The sequence below is a fragment of the Dermacentor variabilis genome, chromosome 4, assembly GCF_050947875.1.
Source record: "Dermacentor variabilis isolate Ectoservices chromosome 4, ASM5094787v1, whole genome shotgun sequence".
Taxonomy (NCBI): Eukaryota; Metazoa; Arthropoda; class Arachnida; order Ixodida; family Ixodidae; genus Dermacentor; species Dermacentor variabilis.
Window position 1 is genome coordinate 126974979 of NC_134571.1, and position 10261 is coordinate 126985239.

The 10261-nt window shown below is 46.0% G+C and overlaps 1 protein-coding gene across 5 annotated transcripts in view; it reads right to left on the reverse strand.

The window, feature by feature from the left end:
* LOC142579735 (nucleosome assembly protein 1-like 1-A) overlaps positions 1–8998 on the reverse strand; it is a 33918-nt gene extending 24920 nt beyond the window's left edge. For 2 of the 5 annotated variants that reach the window (XM_075690243.1, XM_075690249.1), the window contains exons 1-8: positions 8876–8997; positions 7927–7956; positions 5923–6017; positions 4815–4914; positions 1460–1601; positions 1067–1156; positions 936–987; positions 750–823 (exon numbers count right to left, since the gene is read on the reverse strand). In XM_075690243.1, coding sequence (XP_075546358.1) covers positions 750–823; positions 936–987; positions 1067–1156; positions 1460–1601; positions 4815–4914; positions 5923–6017; positions 7927–7943 — 570 coding nt within the window. In that variant the 5' untranslated portion in view covers positions 7944–7956; positions 8876–8997. The other 3 variants (XM_075690247.1, XM_075690244.1, XM_075690248.1) reach the window with 3 other exon arrangements.
* Between the last annotated feature and the right edge of the window lie 1263 nt (positions 8999–10261).

The following is a 10261-nucleotide window of genomic DNA, read 5'->3' on the forward strand; positions in this document are numbered from 1 at the left end:
GCCTGAGAGAACATGAGCGATCCATACCAACAGGCACAGGTTCGCATTTGGCTCAGCATTGTAAAACATGCAAATGCAAACCCATGTTTCGTGATGCCACAATCTTGAAGAAGAGTCGTGACACCACCGCCCGAGAGTTATCAGAAGCATTTTTCATTCAGTCATTGGGGTCACTGTGCATTAGTGTGCCTTCCTTAACCTTGTACAGCGCTGAATTTGGTTTTTTGGATTCGGTCGCATGAGTGCGCTCTTGGGATCGGACGTTGGTGGCTCCACCGCATGGTGCTCACTGCGCATATTCCTCTGGTTTGAGCGGTCTATAAAGGAGTGACGCAATAAAATGATGTCAGTTGAGAGTAGCGCCTTGTCCTGTCGTCTTTCTTGTGTCTGTCTTTTTGCGCTTAACAAAGTATTCATGGATTCGCACCAACTAGCCCGCCAACGCATTGTGCTAGCAACAAACATGCCAAAACCACGATAAATATGAGGCCCGACGTAGTAAGGGATTCTGAACCAATTATTACCACCAGAGATTGATTAATGTGCACCCAATGCACAGAACAAGAGCATTTTCCAATTTTGCCCCCATGGAAATGCAGCAGTTGCAGCCAAGAATCGATCCTGCAACCTCGTGCTCAGCACTGCAACGGCTGCTAAGCCACCTAGCGGGTGGCATGCAAGCAGCCATACAATATTGTTGCACCGCATAATGCAAATAAAATGCCGTGCTAAATTTCAAATATCCTTACCTGAATCATGTCCACGACAAGGTCCAAGTTCTTCAGCGTCGTTAGCCAGAACTCTGGAATACCGCTCACAGTCTCTGGAAGGACGGGTAAAAAAAAACATGCTCAGAAGTCTGCCAGCACGCACGGAGCATGAACACAAAAAGGCACTTTTACAAGAGCACTGCTGAGCAAACATGCTCTCCTCACCTTCTTTCTTCTCATCTCCTTTCTCATTGATGTCTGCCTTCTTCACACCTTCCTGCACAGCCCAAGAGGGGTTATTAGCCAATGCCCAAGTGACTAAGCGTATGGAAACCATGCTATGTTACAAATCTCACCGTAATCTCATCTTCCTCCTTGTCGGAGTCTGTCTGGAAGTCGCACTCTTCATCTGTTGGTTCCACCTTGCCCATTGTAATTTGGTGCCTCTGCATTGCAGCAAGACAAGGTTGCTATCAAATACAGTCTGTATAAGAAATAAAAGGCCACCCGAAATTCGGTGACTGCCACGTCTTGACAATAACAGCAAGCACTATGCATAAATATGTAGACAATTCAGAACGTTTATGTTAAGAGCATGCGAGAAAAACGGAGAAGGGAAAACTATTTGGGGGCTAAAATTGTCAAAAGGTGCAGTGTGGCCGCCCCTAGTCTACCAAGCACGTTTAAGTCAAGCCCGTGCACTAGAGCTCGAAATTATCCCAGACTGCAACACTGCATTGGCGACGCACCTTTTCATAGAAGGGCTGGTACAACTTGTGGTACTTGCACTCCAATGCATAGACCTCCATGTGGAATTGGGCTTCTACCTTGGCACATTCAACGTGCAGCTTCTTGAGGGCCTTGATGCGCCGCTTTACGCAGGCAGGGAGGCTACATGGCAGGTTTAAATAGGCGGCATCGTTAGCTAGGAAGACCGACAAGAAAGCAAAAGCACGACTGTGCTACACGCATTTAACAAAATTTCACTGCGAGAAATGGTTCTTAATTTGACTACCAGAATAAAGTGTTCAGTTGTACACCAAAAGGTGGGGAGGGGGGTTCTCCGAAATTTAGCATGCATGGGCAAGGTATCAAAAACTTGGAAATTACATTTCACAGACTATGTTCTAGCTCCCACATAAGCAGTTTTTCATAACCGGTATATCAGAACTTATTAAAGGGACACTAAAGGTTACCGGAAAGTCAAGTTAAAGTGGTAGAGCAATGTTCTAGAATGTCTAAGGCATCTAATCGCGAACAGAGCTTTAGTAACCGAGAAATTGAGGTAAATGCATGACACGATTTGAGACCCCCCCAGCGACATTCCGGTACTAGCCCGATGACGAAAGCACTCCTCATAATTTGTGTTACTAATACTCAACTACTCTTATTAAAAATATCATTTCATTCGATTATAAGACGGAAGAAAATGCTACTTGTCTACGTCTATTCGATTCTAAGAAAAAACATTTTGACGTTACCCTTCAGTAGTATGGGTGGTCGAAAGGTTTCGTTTTCGCTCGACTCTGCGCCGCGCACGCTTTGGCGTTTCAGTAGTATCATTATCGCGTCGTGCTGTGCGGGTTCTGCTGGCTTGCGAAACTTTCATTTCGAACAAACAGTGCGAATGCCACGTCCTTGTGACGTCGTGGGAAGCCCTAGTTGCTTTCCCGCTCCGGAGAGCCGGTGTCGAGGCCGCCGTCGTAGTACGCAACGACGCCGGCAGCACGAGCCCTCAGCAGCAGGCCGCGCTCGTCAGTGCTCAAATCGCTGAAGTCGAGCCCAGCATCACGAGCCAATCTGTCGTTGTCAGGGTCCATAGTGACGAGCGTCGAAGTTTGAGTCATAGAATAAAGTACCAGCTTATGGTCGCGCGTTTCTCCTTCCGCTAGCCACCATACTCCCGCTTTTGCTCTGCTGTCGGCTCTGTCTTGGCTCTGTTTCTGGCCGCGCGTTTGCTTATTGCGCAGAAAAGCCATAGCGCCGTCTGCGGACGCCGTTCTACTCACCGATGGCGCAACGTCACTATGAGACCATGATGTCAGTACTCCTCGATCGGAGGGCGGGCGATTTGAACTGTGCTAGACGTACGCGGACGCTTCAGAACGCATTTTCTCTTAAAATAAGTCTCTCCTTGGCACGAAACAAGCGTTTAGAGGTTTCCGGGATGGTATTTCAACAGTCCACGTTCACTTAATAGTAACCTTTAGTGTCCCTTTAAGCACTGTGCTAACAAGTACTAAGTCTACTATTTATTTTCTAACCAAGACAAGGTTAGCTTAATATTGGCACGTTCAGGTTTAACCAAGGCCACCTTACATATATGCTAGATCAAAATTTCCAGGTGCAACATGTAGGACACACTCGGAACTGGATTGATCCAACACACGGAACCTCCAGCACGGAGAAATGTGTGTCCCACTAGTATTGATGTACCTGTCAGTTTCTTTGAGAGTTGGACATGGATGAGGTCCAATCACCAAGTGTCTGCAGGATGTATGAACATGCATGAAATCTTAACTCAGCTACCAGTTTGCAACCTGTAAAGGTGGCATGCTGCTTACTTAAGCCTTAAGCTCGGAGAGGTGCGAACTTTTATGTCATGCTGGAGGTGTTAGCCTGGCATGCTACTACAAGACGAAGTATAGTACATGCACTATGCATGATGTATAGCCTTCGTGAAAAGATGCAAGGCCACTAGGAGCACTAATTGCAGAGTTTTGGCTGCATCATAATATGGCTTGTTTGTCAAGCCTGTTAAACACAAACAGAACATCAGTTCAGTGGATGCACTATGTACTACTGCGCTCAGTATGAGCTACAATGCAAGTACAGCCAATGGCTGTACAATGACCCCCAATACAGCCTTAAAAAAAAAAAAAAGAATGTAAGTGCGAGATGCAGTGTTACGGCTGTGTAAGGCACCTGCAGAATTCCTGCTGCTTCAAATCTAAGTGCAAAAGTGAGCACCTTTGTTCCCAGAGCTTTTGTGCACTGCAGACTATCTGCAGTCAGCTGCAGTTGTCTATGCTGTGGCTCTGAGAAGAGCTTTAGGCGACTCCTTACAGGGAGCATTGTCGGGTACTTCTCAGCAAGACTGTAGTTGAAAACAAGTGACATCTATATACACACTATTTAAACTGAACTCTGTTCTATCAAGAAACTGGTTCAACCAAATGTCCAATGCATGATCTGCAAGAACCAAACTGGAACAGAGGGAGCAATGCATGCCAGGTAAAGATGTTGCTATTCAATTTGAACTGAGATTTTCTAGGAGGTAAAGTCTAATAAAATTTTCACATTGACAGATATGAAACTGGTGTCAAATTTGACCTCCCCCCCCCCCAATGAACACTAAAAGCTGAACATCATGAACTCTCTGCACGCAACCATGTTAATGGTTAATTATCAAGCAGGTAACCTAGGCAGCCTACCAGAGTTTCAGCACTATGCACTGCGTGCACTACTCCTGTGTGCATAATGCCATGACTAGCAGCTCAGGCTACAATCCAAGACAATCTCATTAATGGTTGCAATACTAGGCCTAAGTGCTCATGGACCTAGCAGCACACTTCACTGCCATGCATATAAGCAATGTGAAAAAGAGCACAACACAGGGACTCAGCCCCGCACTTCAGGGACAAAAGCACTACTGCAATGTCCCTGAAAGCAATCGAGGGACATTGTTCACCTGCTCTGCTATGAATGTACATGCCTGTCCTTCCACAAATGCAGCTTGCACAGCAACAAAACAGCTTGTCAGACTAATTATTGGCAAAACTGGTTAAGTTTCTCGAACATGCTAAAATTGAATGGGTGCGGAATGCACACAAATTGCTCAAACGTTTGCTGAATGCAGTAGGCTGTGCAAGGTCTAGTCTATTGGCCCAACCATTGATTGGGTCACATTGCATCCCAACCTGCAATAAAAAAAAAGCATAGGCAGGAAGGGGGGTACAGAAAGCTGCTTGTGCACGTATACTATGCAGAGATGAAGCCAACATACACACGTTCTGCTATCAACCAAAACTTACGCATCAAGAAAGAACTTGAGCTAACCTAAAAGTTAAAAAAGAAAAGAAAAAGCTGGCCAGCCAAACTCACCTTTCTATGTAGCCGGAACTTGAGCCAACCATAACACCAAGTTTAGACTGTAGCGCTGCTAGCACCTTAGGGTCTTTCATCATTTCTGCAGTCAAGCGAGCTGAAAGAGCCCATAAAGTGGGGAGCAGCTACTGAGCATAAGGGAACAAGCCTGCATGGCAGTGGTACTGACAGGAGCAACATGCATAGTCATCGTAAGCTGCGCTTTCACAGGCACTGCCCCTGACCACTTCAATAAGGCAAAATCACTTTTAGAACAACTTCAGCACAATCACTCAGTACAGAGGCCAACACAAACCCCCAACTTACTAGACATAAGGCATACTATGATATATGTCAGGCCTCAGATGCCATTATGTGCTACCTACTCTGGTAGCAACAAGCCCTAAAGAGTACGCACATAAAGCTGGGCTGCTATTTTGTAGCAATGCCTTTCGGCGATTTTCCCGTTCCCGAGTGGCCTTCTTCGACACTCCACCCGGGGCGGAGTGTCGCTTGACCACTCATGAATGCGAAGAGCGCCAAAAGGCATTGGCATCGGGAAAAGGCATCGCTAAAAGATCGCGGCCCTGAATTCACAAGCTGGACCAAATTCCATGGCCAAGCTCATCGAGTCTCAGTGCCGGTGGATCACGCCACATGAGGACCACTAGGCCGCACTACGCCTTGTTTGCAAACTGAATCCCAATGCATTCCATAGTGCGAATCCAACAAAATCGGCATTACTGCATGCACTAACATTTTAACTTGGCAGTGATCGGATAACAATAAAGGACAATACATAAAGCTTGGGAAAAAGTACAGCAAACCAAATTTTCGTGGCCTAAATTGAGTCAGCGAGCGTTCAGCTAATTGAATCGCACACAATTGTACTCGTGGCATGCAAGAACAACACCTAATAGTCAATGTGTCACCATGCCCCACACAGAAACAATTATTGAGGTGCGAGCAATGGAAGCCAACCAACCATAGCTTTACAAAACAAAACATCAGCAGTTGCAATAACAGTAACATAAACTGCCAGACATAAAATGAGACCAAAGGTCATTTTTCAGGCTTTCATGCCTGCATGAGCACGTAGAAAGAAAATATGTCCTACTGCCCTTACCAGTCTGCGATGCCGAGAGCTCACCTCCTTTCTTCTTTTCACCCTCCTCCACATCCTCAATGTCAGCATCATTGCCCTCGCCAGCCTCCAGTTCCCTGAAGAAGCGGTTGACAGATGAGACTTGGCCAAGATAACATTAAGTAAGGTAGCACACCGAGCAGAGTGCCTATTTCAATGTGCCAGAAGCATCTTATGTCCATGCATCAACGCCACAATAACTTGTAGGCCAATGTACATGCGCACTCCACATGACGGTTTCTAAAGATTTGCAACTACTGAGGGTGCAAACAAGCTTTGTCGAGGCATCACACAAGCAGGGTTTCTATCCGCAAGTGTTCAATGCACAGTACATCCCGAGAATTGTCGAGACTGTGCGGGTCCATGAGATGAGGGATAAGTGATCAACAGAGGCTCGATAAGGGACGTCCTTGGAGCTTTATGAAGGCAACCGTTGTCGAAATGTTAGTTCCAGACATTGATGGCTTGACCACTGTTTATCACAACTGTACAGGAATGAGATTGTTGGCGACAGCCAAAGAATACCAGCTCCACTCATTAAACCAAACTGAATCCGCACTCTGCGCCTGCACGCCGAGACATCAATACTGGAAGAAGCTAGTCTCTAGCATGATGCGATGGAAATGCGATGATGCGATGGAAATGAGTGAACACATCCAATTTTTCTGACTGCAGTACATTTGACACTGCATTCTGAGGCTGTCGCTAACTCTAAGTACAAGCAACTGTAGATACTGTCAGGAAGCAAGTAAAGCATAAGTGGGTGCCCTAACATTTTTGTTATCAATGTTTATGACCAACCACAGCCCAATTGTCAGACTAGTTGAAATGAATACCATAGTTTTTTACATGCAGTGCACATGTGCTGGTGACAACTACATTGCTTCATTTAAATGACGTATTACATTTAAATTTGTACAGCTTTACTTGCAAGATGCCAACGCATTTCTGGTCATGGTTACCTTAACTAGCACAATAAATTGTAGGCCACCCATGGTACTGAAGTGCAAACAAGCACTAGGCCAGCTTAAGTTTCATTAGGCACTTGTCTGTCTCCACGTCGTCTCTGCTTTAATACTACGCACATATACAAACTAGTCCAACTGTCCACCTCTCTGCAATGCAAATATGTGATCTATGCTGGACTAACCATTTATACTCAGCTGTTACACGGGAGTTGATGACTAATACTCCACATATTTCTAGCAAATTCTGATAAGTGGAACAGTAAAGCTTGGTTGAAGCTAAGTACATGGCAGCTTATGCAAATATGCTGGGCATTACAAGGATCAAGAAGATGGAAAGCCAATGACCAAAACAAGAGCAGCTTACCCTCACACTTCATGGCTATGCGAGATTTACTGCGAGAATTTGTTCTCATGGCTTAAAATGGCTCATGGCTCAAGACACGAAAGGAGCACCGCACAACACTGCACTCGACGAAACCGGCACCTTTTGAATGAAACCATGATGTCTAAACATTTAAACCTGGAGTGCTTTTGTACATGCGCACATGACTGGCAACGAGTCTGCAAAGAAATCTAAAAACCGCCTTTGCGGTGCCGTGTTCTAAAATAATCAAATTCCTTTTTTGTGCTCCCAATCGGATGGCCGTTCCCGACAATACGCAAAAAGAATAAAACGAAACACGAACCTTAGGCGAGCTATAACGTAAAGCTGCAAACGTGCTTTTGTTCGTTACTCAAGATAGAATGTTTCTCAAAGAACCCATGCCGTCGGAGTACGCAACAAAGAACTGTCTCGTAAGCGATGCCACCGTCAGGCTACGCGTAAAAGAGGTGTGCGTCGCTCTAATAGCTTTCGGCTGGTCTCCGGGGGGGACTAAAATAAAAGGAAAAGCGACCAGCGGTCACATGGGGCACAGGAGGCGGCCCCCACAAAGAAGCCGCAATAAAAGGCGAACCGACGTCTTGTTTTTTTCATTCAGTCTCGCCGCGCGTCGTGAACGAAGGTCCGTGAACTCACCGAGTAGGCTCAGCCATTGTGAAATAAGTTCTGCAAAAGAAAGAAAGCAAAGGAGAATGACGCGCGGGACACAGGGAATCCACGGGCTCAAGAGGAAGAAATCTCTGCGCGTATTTGTCTCGCGTTCGTCTTTCTCGAAGTAGTACGTAGTAGCAATAATCGCGGCGCGTCGCTGTGACGTAACTTGACACACAGCCGAGCGGCGCCTGGCACAAGTGGCGACGACGGGCCGGCCCGACAGGAGCGGCGGGAAGTCAGAAAAAGACGAGTGACAGATTGTTCTAGAGAAACACTTCGCCACTGACGCACTGCTATAACTAAATGAGGAAATGACAGCAGAGGCTTGTTTTCACTAGTGGCCGGCCAGACACTTGCCAAGGCGCGCCTACGACGTAACTCCACGTGGTGAAACAGCAAAGGCGAGGTTAAGTCCCAAGCTTTCTCGCACTGTCAAATAAACGAAAGACGCTCTCTATCGACACGAATGAAATAAAAAGCGCGTAGCTTTAGATGCCGTTAAGAGCTAAGCAAGCCGGTCAAACACGCGTCTCGAACGAAGATAGCTGGAGAGCCGAAAGCGGCGCACGAATGAGCCGCAGTCGTCACTCGATAACCGTGCAGGCATCGGTACATGACCGCGAACCTTTCCAAGTATTCTCGTCTGCCACACAACAGGCAGAACACCGGGCGGGAAAACGAAAAGAAACCCGAACGAGAAGAAAAAAAAGCAAACCAATGCACGGACGGTGCAACAGCTATTCGCTTTGTAGTGCGATTTACCGCGCTCCGTTAGGGTTCGCTCCATTGAAACTTGCTGACCTCAGAAATATCGCATCGGGCGCTAGTTCCGGCAGACCGAGCACACAATATGTGGAAAGAAAGACGACCTGGCGCGACGGGTACGTCAAAAAGAAGAACGGAGAGAGGCGAGAGATTTCGCCCAACTTACACAGTCGGCGCAGAGACGACAAAAGACGGCGGCCTCCCTGGTCGAGATTAAAAGGAGACCACGAGGCGCAATGGCGGTATTTAACTGGCCAGGGATTGGACGCACATCAACAAGACGCCACGGGCCAGATAACCGCCGCACAAAATTTTCGCGAGAAATAAGGTGACAATTTTTATTGGACCAATCTCATTCCAAAAAGCAATGCTGAAAAAAATTATTTAATTAAAAGAGGGCGTGCGAGCACGGCAGGAGTAGAGTGACGTCATCCGGTTGCGGTTTCTGTCTGATGAGAAATGCGCAGCGCGTTCAACGGTGCAACCATTGGTTCAACGCGACACGTGTTTTACTGGTTAACCACGTCTGTCGGTGACCTTTTCTTTTTCTTTTTGGTATATTAGGTTACACGTCAACTGAATTAGTAACAAGCGCTCCGTTAGACTAACTAGATTCTATGTCAGATTTGTTCCATGCAGTACGTCTATCTTGTCATAGCGCCTAAGCGGTCCAATCCTCTCGTACGCGATTGTTCTCAACTTCCTTGCGTACACAAAAAATTAACTTTAATTTTTAGTGGGTCCGTTTAAGTTGGAATAAAACGGTTAGTAGCGACCTGTTTTTCGCAATAGCATCTTTGGGTATGCATAAAGGTGTTACACTTGTTCTCTTGCGACACCAGTTTGAAATTTTTAGTAAGCAGGGCTGTTCCCAACGTTGATATTGTACAAAATTGGTGTAACTATCCGAGATGGCCCCTGCCATTACAAGGCGTTAGTTTTTCTTTTTGATCTCGGAACAGATCAGTCAGGCATTTGTGAAATTTGCTTGCAAGATGTGCTTGTAATGTGCTGTATATTTGAATAAAGCTTCAGAAAAATTTACATCAGTCGGGTTTCTCAATGTCTCTCAACTTTCTTGGTCCTACCTTTTTGCCATTTTCTATTGTTCCAGTGTACATACCATAGCCGGAAAAAAGTGCCTCCAAACTGCAAAAGCACATTGCCCAAGAACATTTGTACAGTCTAGGGCAGTTCTCACACACACACACAAAGACTTGCGAAAGGCACCTGCAGTGCTAGCTGTTGAAGCAATTTATTTTCAGAGTTGTTGTGAACAGCTTTACTTCTGAAACGCTCTGGAGTAATTTCTGCTTCAGTGTTCTTGACTTTATTTTAGAAGTGGTACTGAATTCACCAAGCCTCGGTATACTGTAATATTGTCAGCTGCAAACAATTATGTACGAGCTCGTTTCATACAAGATAGCCAAGCAGTATACATGGCACTGAAGATTGTATTCATACAAAATCTGTGAATAGAGTGGGTTCCCACCTGCACGGGACTGACCACTGCAGGGAAACTACCCCATTAGCACATTCCGAACATTTACGA